At 56.5% G+C, this 18759-nt stretch overlaps 1 protein-coding gene across 1 annotated transcript; it reads right to left on the reverse strand.

Annotated features, from left to right (window-relative positions):
• Window positions 1–11711: 11711 nt before the first annotated feature.
• LOC309584025 (olfactory receptor 14J1-like) lies at window positions 11712–12647 on the reverse strand (the record flags this gene model as incomplete). Its single annotated transcript, XM_082299916.1, has 1 exon — window positions 11712–12647. The coding sequence occupies one exon, from the start codon at window positions 12645–12647 to the stop codon at window positions 11712–11714; it is 936 nt and encodes a 311-aa protein (XP_082156042.1).
• Between the last annotated feature and the right edge of the window lie 6112 nt (window positions 12648–18759).

An 18759-nucleotide genomic window follows, 5' to 3' on the forward strand; every position in this document is an offset into this window, starting at 1 on the left:
CACAGCTACAATGCAGCGAAAGCTCGAAGCAGGAGCGGGGCAGGGCGGCCACAGCCCGGCCTCCAGCAGGGCAGGGAAAGCGGCTTTTGGGATCCCGGCGTTGTTTCCAGCAGAAAGAAAAATGGCCGAAAAAAGGAACCAGCAGCTCCTTTCTCTCCAGCTTCTCTCTCCGGATGCTGAGAGCGAACTGAACCCACACCCAGGTGAAACAAAAGAGTGGCCAGGCCCTTTTGTTTCTCTTAAGCACCCAGCGATTTATCGTCTTAATAACCGAATAGGGGAAAATTCCTTTAACAGAAAAAAACTAGATCTCTTAAAACCCCAACATTATCCACCTTGATTTTTTTCCCATACTAACATGTTACATGAAACTTAACCTTTTTAACCATATAAATACATGCATCACCCAAATTATATACATATATACATGCTCATACTGATACAAGTACAGAGCCACGTGTAGTTCACTCTAAAACAAGGTCTCCTTGCGGTATGCATCGGGTCTCTCCATGCCTTTGCATCACCCACCAGGTGCAACCTGGTCCCTGAGCAAAAACAACCCCACAGATGGGTTTGTCTTTGCTCAAGGCAGACTTTACCCAAACAGTTTTTCCAAGCATACCTCTCATGTGCACCACTGGAACCTTATCCCCGTCTGTTGTTTGTAGGGGTTCGGATTGGGCAGGGCCTGCTCGGCTGGTGGAGCCTCGGGTGTTAACTAACCAGGTGGCTCTTGCTAAATGCACCTCCCAGTTTTTGAAAGTCCCCCCACCCAGTGCCTTCAAGGTGGTTTTAAGCAGTCCATTACACCGCTCAACCTTCCCAGCTGCTGGTGCATGGTAAGGGATGTGGTACACCCACTCCATGCCATGTTCTCTAGCCCAGGTGTTAATAAGGCTGTTCTTGAAATGAGTCCCATTGTCAGACTCGATTCTCTCAGGGGTGCCATCCCTCCAAAGGACTTGCTTTTCCAGGCCCAGGATGGTGTTCCGGGCAGTAGCGTGAGGCACAGGGTAGGTCTCCAGCCATCCAGTGGTGGCTTCTACCATTGTGAGCACAGCACTTGCCTTGGCGGGTTTGAGGCAGTGTGATGTAATCAATCTGCCAGGCCTCCCCATACTTGTATTTGGACCATCGCCCACCATACCGCAAGGGCTTCACCCGCTTGGCCTGCTTGATCGCAGCGCATGTCTCACAATCATGGACCACCTGGGAGATACTGTCCATGGTCAGATCCACCCCTCGACCTCGTGCCCACTTATAGGTGGCATCTCTGCCCTGATGACCTGAGGCATCATGGGCCCATCGAGCTAGGAACAGCTCTCCTTTATGTTGCCAAACCAAGTCTATCTGGGACACCTCTATTTTCGCAGCCTGATCTACCTGCTTGTTGGCACGATGTTCTTCATTAGCCCGGCTCTTGGGGATGTGAGCATCTACATGACGGACCTTCACGGATAGCTTCTCTACCCGAGTGGCAATGTCTTTCCACTCCTCAGCAGCCCAGATTGGTTTTCCTCTGTGCTGCCAGTTTGCCTTATTCCACCTTTCCAGCCAACCCCACAAAGCGTTGGCTACCATCCATGAATCAGTGTAGAGGTAGAGCTTTGGCCACTTCTCTCTTTCAGCTATGTCCAGAGCTAATTGGACAGCTTTGAGCTCAGCAAATTGGCTCGATCCACCTTCTCCTTCAGTAGCCTGTGCAACTTGTCATGTGGGGCTCCATACAGCGGCTTTCCATTTCCGGCTAGCGCCTACAATTCGGCAGGAACCATCAGTGAAGAGGGCATATTGTCTTTCACTCTCTGGTAGCTCGTTATATGGTGGGGCTTCTTCGGCACGTGTCACCTGCTCCTCTTCTTCCTCAGAAGATAACCCAAAAGTCTCACCTTCCGGCCAGTTCGTAATTATTTCCAAGATCCCAGGGCGACTTGGGTTTCCAATTCGGGCACGCTGCGTGATGAGGGCGATCCATTTGCTCCAAGTAGTGTCGGTGGCGTGATGCGTGGAGGGAACCTCTCCTTTGAACATCCACCCCAGCACCGGTAGTCGGGGTGCCAGGAGGAGTTGTGCCTCTGTGCCAATTACTTCTAAGGCAGCTTGGACCCCTTCATAAGCTGCCAAGATTTCTTTCTCTGTGGGAGTGTAGTTGGCTTCAGATCCTCTGTAGCTTTGGCTCCAGAATCCCAGTGGTCGGCCCTGAGTCTCACCAGGCACCTTCTGCCAGAGGCTCCAGGACAGACCATTGTTCCCGGCTGCAGAGTAGAGCACATTCTTCACCTCTGCTCCTGTCCTGACTGGGCCAAGGGCTACCGCATGAGCGATTTCCTGCTTGATCTGGACGAAGGCTTGCTGCTGTTCAGGGCCCCAGTGGAAATCGTTCTTCTTGCAGGTAACCAGGTAGAGAGGACTCACGATCTGGCTGTACTCCGGAATGTGCATTCTCCAGAAACCTATGGCACCTAGGAAAGCTTGTGTTTCCTTCTTGTTGGTCGGTGGAGACATTGCTGTGATCTTATTGATGACCTCAGTGGGAATCTGATGCCGTCCATCTTGCCACTTTACTCCCAGGAACTGGATCTCTCGGGCAGGTCCCTTGACTTTGCTCTTCTTGATGGCAAAACCAGCTTGCAGGAGAATTTGAATTATTCTCTCTCTCCAACACTTCTGTTGCGGTGTTCCCCCACACAATGATGTCATCAATGTACTGCAGATGTTCTGGAGCCTCACCCTTTTCTAGTGCAGCCTGGATCAGTCCATGACAGACGGTGGGACTGTGCTTCCACCCCTGGGGCAGTCGGTTCCAGGTGTACTGCACACCCCTCCAGGTGAAGGCAAACTGAGGTCTGCACTCTGCTGCCAGAGGAATGGAGAAAAATGCATTGGCAATGTCAATAGTGGAGTACCACTTCACTGCTTTGGACTCCAGCTCGTACTGGAGCTCCAACATGTCAGGCACGGCAGCGCTCAGCGGTGGAGTCACTTCATTCAAGGCATGATAGTCCACAGTCAATCTCCATTCCCCATCAGACTTGTGCACAGGCCAGATGGGGCTGTTGAAGGGTGAGTGGGTCTTGCTGACCACCCCTTGACTCTCCAGCTCACAGATCATCTTGTGGATGGGGATCACATTATCTCGATTTGTCCGATACTGCCGGCGGTGCACTGTCGAGGTGGCAATTGGCACTCGTTGCTCTTCCACTTTCAGGAGCCCAACTGCAGAAGGATTCTCTGATAGTCCAGGCAGGGTGTTCAATTGCCTAATGCCCTCTGCCTCCACAGCAGCAATCCCAAATGCCCACCTGAGTCCTTTTGGGTCTTTGTAATAGCCATTCCAGAGGAAGTCTATGCCCAGAATACACGGGGCCTCTGGGCCGGTCACAATCGGATGCTTTTGCCACTCCTTCCCAGTCAGGCTCACCTCAGCTTCCAAAAGGGTCAACTGCTGTGATCCCCCGGTCACCCCAGCGATGGATACAGGTTCTGGCCCCACATGTCCCGATGGCATTAAAGTACACTGTGCCCCAGTATCGACCAATGGATCACATTTTTGTGGCTCCGATGTGCCAGGCCATCGAATCCACACCGTCCAGAAAACTCGGTTCTCCCGTGCCTCTTCCTGGCTAGAGGCAGGGCCCCTCTGGCCGTGGTTATCATTCTTTCCCTGGGCGTACATGCTCGAGGTACCTTCAAGGGGATCTGACATATCATCCTCCCTTCTGTAATACCTGGCAGCTCGGTCACGGGGGGCTGAGGCTACCTTCACCTTAGTGGAACCCCCTCGGTTAGTGCCTCCCTCCTTGAGTTCACGCACCCGCGCTGCCAGGACAGAGGTGGGTTTCCCATCCCACCTTCTCATGATTTATCGTCCTAGTAACAGAATAGGGGAAAATTCCTTTAACAGAAAAAAACCTAGATCTCTTAAAACCCCAACATCTTCCCTGCTGAGCCTGACCAGTCTGGGACTCTCCCAACACCTGGATGAGAAGGCCAGTTCTTTCCCATAGGAAGGAAAGCACAGAGCCCTGGTGTTTCAGGGGCAGATTAGAGGCAACAACCAGAGGCCAAGTCCAGCCAGAGCTGTCTGTCCTGGCAGCTTTTGTCTGGGAGAAACCCTTGCATATAGGCAATTTGGAGGAGAAGTACCAGTTTTGGCCATGGGTGCTGGGACAGGAGGGATGGATCTTTTCTATAGGAAGGAAAGCCCAGAGCCCCAGTGTGTGAAGGCAGGTGAGAGCCAGCTCTCAGGAAGCCAAGGGCAGCCAGACTTGCTGGTAATGGCAGCTTTTGTCTGGGAGCAATCCCTGGATATAGGGAATTTTGGAGGCAGAATCCCATTTCAGCCATGAGTGCCTGAAGAACAGTTCTTTTCCCTTTGAAGGAAAGCCCAGAGGCCCAGGGTTTCAGGGGCACATGAAAGAGACCCTTGACATGCCAAGGTCAGTTGGAGCAGTCGGGCCAAGCCAACCACACCTGTTACCTGTTCCCTCGGATCCACGGGGCCCCGCAGTGTCACAATGTTGGTGTCATACTGGGTTCTTGGTTCCATGAGGCCTCGCTGTGTCACACTGGCCCCTTGTTTCCATGGGGCCCCACAGTGTCCCAATGGTTCCCGCGTTGCTTCCATGGGGCCTTGCAGTGTCACAGGGGTCTCCTTGGTACCGCAGTATCACAATGGACTCTTGGTTCCATGGGGATTCACAATGTCAGAAGGTTCCTTGGTTCCACAAGGTCCTGCACAGCCCCTTGATTCAACGAGGCCTTGAAGTGTCATAATGGTCTTCAGAATTCCATGAGGCCCCGCAATATCACCATGGACCTTTGATTCCATGAATCCCCACACCGTTACATGAATCCTTAGTTCCAAGGGGCCCTGTAGTGTCACAATGCTCTCCTTGGTTCCATGGTGCCACACAGTGACACAACGGCCCCTTGGCCTGAGAAGGTCCCATAGTGTCACAATGGTTCCTTGCTTCCATGAGGCCTTGTAGTGTCACAATGGACTCCTTGGTTCCATGGGGCTGCAAAGTGTCACAATGGCCCCTTGGTTCCATGGGGCCTGTGGTGTCACAACAGTCTCCGTGATTCCATAAGGCCCTGGCAGTGTCACAGTCGACCATTGGTTCCATGAGACCCCACAGTGTCACAAGGGCCCCTTGGTTCCATTGAGCCCCACAGGATCACTATGGTCACCTTGGTTCCACAAGGCCCTGAAGTGCCACAAGGGTCCTTTGGTTTCACAAGGCCTCAAAGTGTCAAAATGGCCCTTTGGATTCATGAGGCCCCACTGTGCCACAATGGACCCTTGGTTCTGCAGTGTGAGAATGCCCCCTTGGTCCCTTGCAGCCTCACAGTGTCACTGTTGTGCCCTTGGTTCCACAAGGCCCTGCAGGGCCACAATGGTCCTTAGGTTCCACGAGGCCTCCAAGTGTCACAATGGTCTGCATGGTTCCATGAAGCCCCACTGGCTCACAGTGGTGAAAGGAATGAGATCAATTTGTCTTTACAAACAAACTGTGGCTCTGCTCATAGGTAAAAGCCAGATACTGAGAGGTCAAAGAAACAGTGGGAGGAATTCCACTGATTGATGGAAGGAGTGAGAGGGATTTGTCTTTACAAACAAACTGTGGGGTCTGCTGATAGGTAAAGATGGATACTGAGAGATGAAAGAAGCAATGGGAAGAACCATAAATTCCATAAGAATAAAAAAAAGGGAGGGGTATACATTAGATGGGGTCTGTGTTAAGTGATTTGGGAAGTCTGTACCTCTCAAGTACCTCAGCCAATGGGGAAAGAGAGAGGGAAATGCAGCCAGGAAATCAGGAGAGAAAGGAGGCTGCATCCTCTAACAATTTGACAGATCCCAGGGGAATGCCCCATGGCCTCTCCCTTTATTCAAATACAGTAATGGGACTCCTCTATTTCCTTTGTGGACATAAACCTCTGGTGTTTTTGGGTTAATTTTCCTGACAGTGGCTTCCTTGGTTCCATGATGCCCTTTAGTGTAACAATGGTGTCCTTGGATCCACGGTGTCAGAATGGACCCTTGGTCCCATGGAGCCCCTCAGGGTCACAATGGTGCCCTTGATTCCATGAGGCCCTGCCGTGCTGTAATGGCCCCTTGGTTATAGGAGGCTCTGCAGTGTCACAATGGCCCCTTGGTTCCAGTGGGTCCCAAAGTGTCATCATGGTCTCCATTGTTCCATGAAGCCCCGCAATGTCACTGTGGTCCCCTTGGTTCCACAGGGCCCCACAGGGTCACAATGGACCCTTGGTTCCATGAGGTTCCTCAGCCACAAGGGTCTCCTTGGATCTGCAGAGTCACAATGGCCCATTGGCTCCATGTGGCCACTCTGTGTCACAGTGGCTCATGGTTCCATGAGCGTTCATACTGTCAACAACCATCTCCTTGGTTCCACAGTGCCACCATGGATCCTTGGATCTGCACTATGACAATGGACCATTGGTTCCATGGGGTCCCACAGTGTCACTGTTGACTCCTTGGTTCTGTGAGGCCCCGCTGTCACCAAATCTCCAAAATATCAGCATAAGACTCCTTAACACTGATTTGGTGTTAAAGAGAGCATCATTTATTCAGGCCTGAGCTCCAGCAGGGGATAACTCCTAACCTTACGTGGACACGTGACTCTACAAGTGTGTTGCTCACATACAGTCGCTACATGCGTATTACAATTCACCCATTTCCTTAAAACCCACCCCAAGTTCCCAGATTCAGTCCTTGTTTTTTCTAGCACTGCACCCTTGAGCCAGGTGTCTTCTTCTTCTCGTCCAACCGTCCCTGCTGGGAAAGCAGCCCCTGCATGCCTTGTTCCTCTGCTAAAAGTTCACAGACACGGTAAAAATGGAATGAACCCTTTTGGTATCAAGCGCAAGGCTTTGTGTGCCAAGGCAGAGGCAGGCAGGAGGCAGAGCTGCCAGCAAAGGAAGGGGCCAGCCAGGTGGGGCAGCCGGGGGGATGAGGACAGCCTGCAGGGACAGAGGCGCAGGGCAGGGACAGCGTGGCACAGCCTGGGCTGGAGAGGGCAGAGGGATGGGCAGCAGCTGCCAGGCCCTGACAGAGCCAACTTGTGCAGCACTTGGGCCACGGCTGCTGGCCCTGGCCCTGAGGCCAGCAGGAGACAAGGGACCCTTGCAGCCCTGGGGCCTCAGGGCCTCCTTGTCCCTGCTCAGCAGCCTGGCAGGGGCCGCCCCATGGTGCTGTCCTGGGCACTGCCCATCCCCACATCCCAGTGCCCCGGCAAGAGCCCTGAGCACTGAGGGAGGGACAGGATCTGCCTTGCCAGGGGCTGGGGCTCAGGCCTTGGCCCTTTGCATTCCTGAAACACATCCAGCTTTGCTCAGCATCAGAGACACCTTTCCCTTGCTTGTCCCCCCCTGTCATCACTGCCTGCAGTGTTCTGCTCTCACTGGAACCTGGGGACACTTTCTCAGTCCTGTCCCTCAGTGGGAGTGGAGGAAGCTCAGATTTGCACGAGGCTGCTCTGAGTGCCAGGGGTTGGAGGAGGGAAATGGTGGGGTGGGCGTAGGGACAAAGTGTGATTGATTGTCAGCCATAAAGGGCCTTGATGTTCAGATCTATTCCGACTGCATTAGGAGGAGCCAGGATCAATATCAGCTGGAGATCCCCGATATCAGTGTATAACAGGAAGAAGGTAAACAGGGCACAGAAGAGAAATCATTTCTCCTTGTATTGTTACCACAGTACATTCACTTTGAATAGACTTCTGAAATCTGTCTAATTAACCACAAAAGAATTGAAGGCAGAAATGATTCCCAGAGGCTTGTCCTGTTAGGGTGTTTTGAATTGTTAATGTATAAACAGGAAAAGAATAAACTGGGGAAAAGTTATTATTTCATTAATTTTTTAATATAATATGTTCACTTTGAAAACACTTCCAGAATTGCTCTAATTAACCACAAAGGAATTGAAGACCTCAGTCATTCCCGGGGCTTGTCCTGTTAGGGTGTTTTGAATGTTAATGGTCCTTTGGCACTGAATTCCTGACCTGAAGAGCTGAAGGCTGAAGAAGCCTCTGCAGAAGTAAAATTGAGCAGCAACCTCCAGGTTGCTGAGGATGTCAGCAGCCCCCACTGAGGCCATCGCTGCCAAGAGACCGTGGGGGCAATGAGCAGACAAGGAGAGCGTCCCTGGGGCTGGGGAAGCAGAACTCAGAGGCACCCCTGGCTCCAGGTGGGAAATGGGCTCTGGGATGGGGCTGTGAAAGCCCTGCCTGGGCTTGGCCAAGCAGCACAGCCAAGCCCTGACCCCATCCCCTGGCAATGGGCATCGGTGGCCTCACAGGATGCTCGTGGCTGTCCCGCAGCACTGGGATGTGGGGTGTGCGATGGGGAGGGCAGGAGAGCAGCAGGAGCCCTCCAAAGCTCTGTGGGCTGTGGGAGGAGGCCACAAGCCCTGGGGCTGGCAGGAACTGGTGTCTGCTCATGGGCCTCAGTGCCAGGGACAGCAGCCACAGCCAGGGGACACAAATCTCACTGCTGGGCTGATGAGGCCGACAGCTGGACTGGGGCCTCACAGAATGAGACCTAAAGACAGTCAGAATTGACCCGTGAGAATATGACAGGGACATTTTGCAGCTTCAGTGAAAGCCACAGAGAAGGCCAAGAAGATAATCCATGAGAGAAAATGTTCTGGACACAAGGAGAGGATGTTCTTGTAATGGGACCTTGAGAGTGTACAAGGAAGAGCTTGTGGATCATATGTAGCAGCTCTACCTTTGCTTGTACAGCTGATTGTTTTACTGCCTGAATGGTCATTGCTTGTTAGACAGCCTTGTCATTGTTTGCCCAGCAGCCAATCTCAATAGGCCACAGCCATTGTGAAGAGGTGTAAGAATAGCAGGAGAGAAAATCAAAACTTCTACCACTTTGGATTACAACAAGTGTGTGCTGTTCTGTCCGCCTGCACAAAAGCCACAGCAGACTTTGGCCCATTCAAGAGACTTATTTGGAGAGTTCCTTGGGAAGCAGCCCTTAAAAACAAAGGGGTCCAGGAAAGATGGAAGTGCTTCAAAACAGAAATCTTGAAGGCGCAGGAACAGACTGTCCCTGTGTGCCAAAAGATGAGCCAACAAGGAAAACAAACAGCCTGGATGGGCAAGGAGTTTTGAAGGCACTCAGGGAAAAAAGAGGGTGCACCACCTTTGGAAGGAGGGTCAGGGGTCTCAGGAAATGTTTAAGGGAGTTTTTAGGTCATGTAGGAAAAAAAAGTAGAGAGGCAAAAGCCCAGTTAGAACTCAATCTGGCCACTGCTGAGAAGGACAACAAAAAATACTTTTATAAACACATTAATGGCAAAAGGAAGGGCGAGGAGAACCTCCATTCTCTGTTAGATGGGGGAGGGAATTTAGGAACTAAAATGAGGAAAAAGCTGAGCTACTTAACCGAGATGAGGGAGCTGCTGGATGAGCTCCCCAAGTGTGGATTTCAGTGTCTTCATTGATGATCTGGATGAGGGCATTGAGTCCACCACCAGCCAATCTGCAGATGCCACCAAGCTGGGTGCGAGTGTGGATCTGCTGGAGGGTAGGAGGGCTCTGCACAGGGACCTGCACAGGCTGGATCCAGGGCCCAAATCCAACCATGGGAGCTTCAACAAGACCAAGTGCCAGGTCCTGCACTTTGGCCACAACAACCCCTGCAGTGCTACAGGCTGGGGACAGAGTGGCTGGACAGCGGCCAGGCAGAAAGGGACCTGGGGGCACTGATGGACAGCAGGCTGGACATGAGCCAGCAGTGTGCCCACGTGGCCTAGAAGGCCATTGGCTCCTGGCCTGGATCAGGAATGGAGTGGCCAGCAGGACCAGGGCAGGGATTCTTCCCCTGGACTGGGCACTGGTGAGGCTGCACCTCGAGTGCTGTGTCCAGTTCTGGGCCCCCAATTTAGGAAGGACACTGAGGGGCTGGAGCGTGTCCAGAGAAGGGCAACAAGGCTGGTGAGGGGTCTGGAGCACAAGTGCTGTGAGGAGCAGCTGAGGGAGCTGGGGTTGTTTATCCTGGAGAAGAGGAGGCTCAGGGGAGACAAGGAGGTGTCAGGGCACGGCTTGGGCTTGATGATGTCCAAGGTCTTTTCCAGCCTGGTTGATTCTGGGATTCTCTGAAACCCCCTTGAAGCAGCTGCAGGATGAGCCCTGGGCCTCCTCTTCAGAAGGTCCAGCAGCCCCTGTCCCTCAGCTTCTCCACACGGGCCCCAAAGCCCATCCTGTCAGTCCTGCAGAGCCTCTCCAGCTCCTCCTCCCTGCCCCACAACAGGGAGCCCCACAGCCAGACACAGCAGCCCAGATGTGCCCCCCTGGCCTCTGGTGCCTCTGGCAAGGGAACAGCTCGAGGCACTGCAGGGCCCTGCAGACAATTCCTGCAGCACTTGTAGGATGATCCTGCTCCCCAAGGGACCGTGGTGCCAAGGCAGGAACTGCAATGGTGAGTGTGGCCAGAGAGGAAAGGGCAAACAGGGCTGGGCTGTTTGCAGGGGAGGGGACAGGGATGGGCAAGAGCAAGAAATGTGGATCAGGAAAGAGGAAAGAATGCAAAGGTGAAGCAGAGGAAATGCTCAGGGCTCTTTGGGGGTGGCTGCCAGGCAGCCCTGGCTCTGAGCAACAACGTCTGCAGTGGGACAGGAAACTCAGAGCTGATGGGAACAAACTTTCTGGCTGACTTGAGAGGCCCCGACAAAGCTGAGAGGTTTCCCTGCCATCCCCCAGCCCTTGCTCGCCCCCAGGGGCTGATGGCATTTGTGCTCACTCAGGTTCATCTCCCCACAGCAACAGCGTGGGGTGCTCACGCCTGGGCTGTGCAGTGCAAACAGGGGCTCCTGAGCCAGTCCTGCCGTGTGTGTGCCTGCAAGGATCCAGCCCCTCTGGGAGCTGGGCAGAGGCCAGGGCTGCAGAGGGGGGATGTTGCTGGCAGCTGCATGAGGCCGCTCTGGGACGCTGCCCTGGGGTGTCCAGCGCAGGGGGGATGGATCAGCCCCTGCTCTGCTGCTCCTTCCCGGCTCCCCCAGGGACCCTGCAGAGCACCAGCCCTGCTGGTTGCCCCCACCCTGCCCACGGCCACCCTGGGGCTGCTCACGGGGGTTTTCTCTGCTGAGCACTGGCCTGGGCGTGCTCTTGAGAGAGCCCGGGCAAGGAGCCTGGAGCCCCCAGGCCCTGCCCTGAGGCGTCAGCGCTGCCCCAGCAGTGCCCATGGCCTGTCCCTGCTGCAGCCCCGGCACTGCCAGCCCAGGGCTGGGAGCGAGCCCCAGAGCACTCAGGCCCTGCAGCAACACGAGGGGCAGGAGGGCAGCGGGGCAGTGGCACGGGAGCAGCACTGGCAGCACCAAGGGCTGCTGCTCCTGGCCACAGCTGCTGTGCCCCCCTGAGCTGCCCCCAGCTCTGCACACAGACATTGCTGCTGCAGCTCCACACAAGGCAACTAAAGGGGCATCTCTGCTGGAAACTTTGCTGGCACATCCTTGAGTTCATTTAAAGGCACCGAGAGCACAGCTCCTCATTGACACAGGCTGGGGCCACAGCCAAGGTGGAGAGAAACAAAAGGAGAAACGGAAGAAAGATTGCCCTTGCTTTGTGGAAAACAATAAATAACTGAAGACAGAAAAAATAACCCCAGAACCAAACCAACAAGAACTATCAAAGACGAGTTTTATTACAAGTGATTTGCAGCAATTGGCAACCAGTTTAATGTTTCTTAAATCGTCCAGCCATCAGTGTCCACACTGCAGCCTTGAGCTCCTGGTTCCTCAGGCTGTAGATGAGGGGGTTCAGGGCTGGAGGCAGCACCGAGTACAGAAGTGACAGGGCCAGATCCAGGGATGGGGAGGAGATGGAGGGGGGCTTCAGGTAGGCAAAAAAGCCAGTGCTGAGGAACAGGGAGAGCACGGCCAGGTGAGGGAGGCACGTGGAAAAGGCTTTGTGCCTTTGTCCCTGCTCCGAGGGGATCCTCAGCACGGCCCTGAAGATCTGCACATAGGAGAAAACCATGAACACAAAACAGCCAAAACCTAAGGATAAACTAACCCAAATGAGCCCAATTTCCGGGAGGTTGGAGTGTGAGCAGGAGAGCTTGAGGATGTGTGGGATTTCACAGAAGAACTGGCCCAGGGCATTGCCCTGGCACAGGGGCAGGGAAAATGTATTGGCCGTGTGCAGCAGAGCAGTGAGAAAGCCACTGGCCCAGGCAGCTGCTGCCATGTGGGCACAAGCTCTGCTGCCCAGGAGGATCCCGTAGTGCAGGGGTTTGCAGATGGACAAGTAGCGGTCATAGCACATGATGGTGAGGAGACAATACTCTGCTGAGATGAAGAACACAAAGCAAAAGAGCTGAGCAGCACATGCTGAGTAGGAGATGTGTCTGGTGCCCCAGAGGGAATTGTGCATGGCTTTGGGGACAGTGGTGCAGATGGAGCCCAGGTCAGTGAGGGCCAGGTTGAGCAGGAAGAAGAACATGGGGCTGTGCAGGCGCTGGCCGCAGGCTACGGCACTGATGATGAGGCCGTTGCCCAGGAGGGCAGCCAGGGAGATGCCCAGGAAGAGGCAGAAGTGCAGGAGCTGCAGCTGCCGCGTGTCTGCCAATGGCAGCAGGAGGAAGTGGCTGATGGAGCTGCTGTTGGACATTTGCTGCCTCTGGCCATGGGCATCTGTGAAAAAGTAATCATGGAATAGTTGGCTTTGCAGAGGACTTTCAATATCCCAGCCCAGCTTGGTGGCACTTTCCCCCCACTGCCTGCCCAGGGCTCTGCTGCCTGGGGCTGTCCCTGCCAGCAGCTGCTCCCTGTGCCCAGGCCTGGGCCCTGCCAGTGCTGCCAGAGCCCAGCCCGGCCCTGGGGGCTCAGCTCTGCCCTGCAGACCCCTCCCAGCCCAGGCCACTGCCCAGGGGCAGCTCTGGCTCTGCAGGCTCTGATGCCAAAGTCCGAGCACCCCTGAGGAGGCTGCAAAAGCGACGCTGATGCTGCCTGGAAGGGACCCTGTGCTGATTTCTGTCACTGCCCGGTTTCTTCAGATCTCAGAGAAAAATTTTTTGATTTTTCTCAACCTGAACTGAGAGATGAACATCTATGTGCAATTTCCCTTCCAGACAACCCAGAGCAGTCGATTAAAAAATCAGGATTCTTCTCTTTTATGCAATCCCTGCCTTGCTATGCTCCCTGTATAATCTACTAGGGAATATCCTGGAGTTAAATGTCCTGCTGGGAGCAGTCCTGAACAATGCAGCATCCCCACCACACAAGAAGAACACTTGCAAGGCTGACCAGCTGTCTCCTTCCACCCACACCTTGTCCCCCAGCACTGAGAGCAGCTCCCCGGGCCGGCTGAGAGCTGCCCCTGGCAGGCAGCAGAGTCCCTGCCCCAGCTCAGCGCCCTGGGCTGCAGGACCCTGCTCTGCAGGACAGCCCTGGGCACCCTGGCTGCTGTAGCCAGGAGATAATCAGAGGATGGACTTACAGAATCTGCAGGCATTGGGATGTTGCAGCTTGAGGAGATCACTGCAGGAGCTGCAGCTGCCTTGTCCTGCAGCCAGAGGCTTCCTGTGTCAAGGGCTGGCCATGATTCTCGCGCAGTCACTTCTCAGCATCTTCCCAGCCCTGACTGACTGAAGCTCTCTGTGCCTCTGTGCTGTGCCCGGGCTGGCTGCAGGCAGTGGCCCAGCCCTGCTGGGCTGTGCCCAGGAGCTGCTCCTGGCCAGAGCTGTCTCTGTGCAGCGCTGCCGCTTGCCAGGAGCTGCCTCTGTGCCAGGAGCCCGGCCCAGCTCAGCAGCACAGACACAGCACAAGGACTGTAATGACCCTCTCGGGGCTCTGGTGCTGAGGCCCTGAACATCAGTCCCTGAGAGGGAGATGAAGAAACCTCTCAGGAATTCAAAGTCACAATCAAACTCCAAAGTTTCTTGAAGTTTTAATGGGTGCCACTGAGGGACAGGACTGAGCAAGTGTCCCCAGGTTCCAGTGAGAGCAGAACACTGCAGGCAGTGATGACAGGGGGGGACAAGCAAGGGAAAGGTGTCTCTGATGCTGAGCAAAGCTGGATGTGTTTCAGGAATGCAAAGGGCCAAGGCCTGAGCCCCAGCCCCTGGCAAGGCAGATCCTGTCCCTCCCTCAGTGCTCAGGGCTCTTGCCGGGGCACTGGGATGTGGGGCTGGGCAGTGCCAAGGGCAGCACCATGGGGTGGCCCCTGCCAGGCTGCTGAGCAGGGACAAGGAGGCCCTGAGGCCCCAGGGCTGCAAGGGTCCCTTGTCTCCTGCTGGCGTCAGGGCCAGGGCCAGCAGCCGTGGCCCAAGTGCTGCACAAGTTGGCTCTGTCAGGGCCTTGCAGCTGCTGCCCATCCCTCTGCCCTCTCCAGCCCAGGCTGTGCCACGCTGTCCCTGCCCTGCGCCTCTGTCCCTGCAGGCTGTCCTCATCCCCCCGGCTGCCCCACCTGGCTGGCCCCTTCCTTTGCTGGCAGCTCTGCCTCCTGCCTGCCTCTGCCTTGGCACACAAAGCCTTGGGCTGCTCCAGACTCCTTCTGGGGGACGTGTTGCACCACAGCCCTGCCCTGGGATGGAAATTCCTTTCTCTTCATGTCCTTTTTCAATCCAAGCTCCAGCTGAGGGCTGGAGGGAAGGAAAGGATGGCACCAGGACATTCCATGTCCAACCCAGCAGAGCAGGGACAGCTCTGGTGGCACAATCCCTCCTGGCCCAGGACAAAAGTTTGGGAAGGTCTTTCCATGCAAAGGCTTTGCTTCAGCTAAGGAAAGCTCCTTGCTCAGGGTCACCTTTCCTGCTCAGCCAGACACTCTGAGTTCCCCAGCAGGAGAAGAGAATTCCAGCATTCCCACAAGCTGGCACAGAAAGGGGAGATTTCCACCTTGAGAGATGCTCATATTCCAGTTTTTGCATTCAGGCAGCTGCAGGTCCCTCAGTTTTGGTTCCACAGCAGCTGGAAATACAATCCAGGGGCTCTGTTCATGCCCAGCCACAGCAGGTGACACAAGGACAGGGCACTGCCAGTGGGACAATTGCAGGGAGCGCCTGCAGTGAGCGCTGGTGGCTGGAACTCAGTGCAGAAAACACCCCAGGGGCCTCCACGGCACCCAGGCAAAAGGATCAGTTCTGGCCTTGCTAGGGAGGACCAAAATCACTACTTTTCACCCCAAGGTTCCACTGCCGGGTGTTCTTCGACCCCCAGAGGAGACCCCCGAGGGGCACGAAATGAGCCCCTACCTGTGATGCAGGAGGGTTCGGGGCAGAGGAAGGGCTGCAGGAGCCGGGACACGGCTGAGATGCGGCTGCCACAGCGGTGCCCCGAGCTGGCAGGGCCATGGTCACTCAGGGTCAGCAGCCGGTCACTTCTGTTGACTGGAGGCGGGTCTGGACGCTTCTCTTGGAGCGTCCCCAGGGATGGAACGTTGGGGCTGCCACTGCTGTGTCACACAGCCGGGAATGCCGGGGCTGCCCTGGTCCTGTCCCACCCCCACAGCTCTGCCAGCTCCTCGTGGGGACAGAAAGGCTGAGCCAAAGGCTGAGAACTGCACAATGGGCTGAGCTGGGAGGGACCCACCGGGATCATCGAGTCCAACCCCTGGCCCTGCCCAGGACACCCCAACAATCCCAGCCTGGGCCTGGGAGCGGTGTCCAAAGGCTCCTGGAGCTCCGGCAGCCTCGGGGCCGGGACCATTCCTGGGGAGCCTGGGCAGTGCCTGAGCCCCCTCTGGGGGAAGAAGCTCCTCCTGCTCTCCAGCCCAGCCCTGCCCTGGCCCAGCCCCAGCCGTTCCCTCGGGTCCTGTCCCTGCTCCCCCAGGACAGAGCTCGGAGCTGACCCCGCGCTGCCCCTCGGGAGGAGCCGCAGCCCCGGGGAGCTCTGAGCTCCGCCTGCTCTGCTGGGGCTGAACAAACGCAGCGCCCGCAGAGCTCCAGGGCAAGGTCCTGCCCCCGGCTCAGGGCTTGGCCGCTGCCACTGGGAGAAAATCAACTTCAGCTTTTGCCCAACAACAGGGAGGAGAAGCAATTCTTGGATCAGAGAGACTCTTTCCAAGCGCCTGGAGGGACAGGACAAGGGGGAACAACTTCCCACTGCCCGAGGGCAGGGTTAGGTGGGATTTTGGAAAGGAATTCTTCCCCTGTGAGGATGCTGAGGCTCTGGCACAGGTTTCCCAGAGAAGCTGGCTGCCCCAGCCCTGGAAGTGTTCCAGGCCAGGCTGTAGAGGGCTTCCTGCCCAGGAGGGTGGGATGTGTTGGGGTGGGGATTGTGAGGGTGGGATGGGGCCTGGATGAGACAGCTGAAGGCTGGGGATGATGAGGCCGAGTGGGACCCCATTCCTGAGTGGGTTCTGGGGTATCCCCACACTCCTGAAGGAATTTCAGAGTATCTCCTGTTCCTGTGCACACCAGGTCATGGTTACAGGACCAGGAACAGCCCCAGCCCGGCTCCCTGGGACTCTCTGAGGGCTGATTGGGTTTGTGGTCTATGGGGGATGCAGCGCTGAGACCCCTCCACTGTCCCCATCAGGTTCTTCTTCCCCAACTGGTGAGGACTGGGACAGTCCCAGCGCTTCCAGCTGCTGAACGACCGGGCCGGGCCTGTCCTGGCCTACCCCATCACTGATTACCCTTTTGCCCAGGTGAGCCCTGCCAGGCTGGGTCCTCATCCTGCTCCTCCTCCTCCAGTGCCCACCGGTGCCTGAAGGATTTGGATGCTCTTACCTGGCTCACCTGGAGCTGCTCATAGCCATCCCACAGTGAGCACAGGCCAACCCAGATTGCCCAGATGGGGGTCACTGTGTCCCCTGAGGGGGACATGCCCCAGGGATGGAGGCAGGGAAGCAGCAGGAAGCCAGAGTCTGGGGCAGGATGTGATTCACGTGGGCACTGGGACACGAGGACGATACAAGCACGGGCCAGGGGTCTTGGGGTGCCTCAGGTGTCCTGGCACAGCAGGAGACGGGAGAACCCCCCAAACCCTTGTGTCCTGCCCAGTCCCGCAGGGATTTCCTCAGGGGCTGCGTGGTCGTGGGGCTGAGCCTGCCCACACAGGAGGAAGGGCTGAGCCTGGCTGTGCTGGACATGCTGCACATCGCCGAGGAGGAGCAGCAGAGCCCCGGACAGGTCTGCAGCCATGTCAGGTGAGCCGGGGTCTGGGGGGACAGTGTGGCACCCATGGGACAGCCCAGCATCGCTGGGGACAGCCTGGCATCCATCAGGTCAGCCTGGAACCCATGGGGGTAATGTGACACCCATAGGGACAGCCTGGCACCCCCTGGGGCAGCCTGAAAACCACGGGGGCAGCCTGGAAGCCACTGGACAGCCTGACACCCATGAGGACAATGTAGCACCATGGGGACAGCCTGGCATCAATCAGGACGGACTGGCACCTATGGGGACAGAGTGACACCCATTGGGACAGCCTAGCACCCATCAGAACAGCCTAGAACTCCTAGGGACAGCCAGGCACCTCTGGGGACAGCCTGGCATCATTGGAACAGCCTTGTATACCTGGGGACAGCGTGGCATCCCCTGGGAGAGCCTGACATCCATGGGGACATTCTGGCATCCCCGGGGACAGCCTGGCACCCCTGGGGACAGTCCGACACCCTTGGACTGCCTCCTGTGCCTCCTGTCCCGGGCAGCTCCATGTCCTGGATCCCGGTGCCGCTGCAGAGCCACATCCAGCGGCACAACTTCTTCCCCTGCCAGGGCCCCCGCTGCAGCAAATCCCTGCGGGAGCTCGGGGGCTGCCGGACAGACGGACCCGGTCTCAAGCTCCAGCCCGTGCTGGCCCTGGAGTGGCTCCAGTGCCACTGGCCTGAGGAGACTCCATGTCCCCTGCCCAGGATCTGCCCCGGACCTTGCCATCCCCATGCCCGGAGACAGTGGCGTGTCCTGGAGCTGCGGCGGCTCCGAGGCACTGGCAGTGGCTGTGGCGGGGGTCCCGCAGTGTGGGGACACAGGTAGCTGTGGTGTCACCCCAGCAGTGTCCCCACAGAAGTGCCAGCACTTGTGCAACTTCCCCAACATCACCGACATCAGCCCCGAGCAGGCAGTGAGCCGGGAGGACAGCCCCGTGGAGACCCGGCTCATCACCCTCCCCAAGGAGGACAAGCGGGTGCTGTGAGCTGGGGGGGTTTGGGGAGCCCCCAGGGGGTCCCCGCCCCGCTGAGCCCGGCGGTCCCTCCACAGCCACGCTCCAGCCGGGATTCCAAGCGGTGCCAGCTCCGCCAGGATGAGGAGGGGCACTTGTGGCTGTCGGGGGTGGCGCGGAGGTTCTGCAGCCTGCGGGAGCTGCTGGGCACCTCCGGGTGCCGGGGGCTGCAGGCAGAGTGGGCTGAAATGCACCTGGAGGCCATCTGTCCTTCCCACCCAAAAGGTGACACCAGGGGATGTCCCAGAGAGGGCTGTGAAATCACTGAGTGGCTGTGACATCATGGAGGGGCTGTGTGACATCACAGAGTGGGGTGTGGCATCACAGGGCAGCTATATGACATCATAAAGTGAGCTGTGACCTCACAGAGAGACCTGTGACTTCATAGGATGTCTGTGTGACCTCATAGGATGTCTGTATGACATCACTGAGTGGTCTGTTACATCACAGGGCAGCTGTGTGACATCACAGAGCAGGCTGTGACTGAATGACATCAAAGAGTGAACTGTGAGGTCACGGGACAGCTGTGTGACGTCACAGCACCAACTCTGACATCACAGTGAAAGGTGTGACATCACCGGGCACACTGTGACATCAGAGAGTGGGCTGTGACA

Source organism: Coloeus monedula, assembly GCF_965178545.1.
Source record: "Coloeus monedula genome assembly, chromosome: 35".
Classification (NCBI taxonomy): Eukaryota; Metazoa; Chordata; class Aves; order Passeriformes; family Corvidae; genus Coloeus; species Coloeus monedula.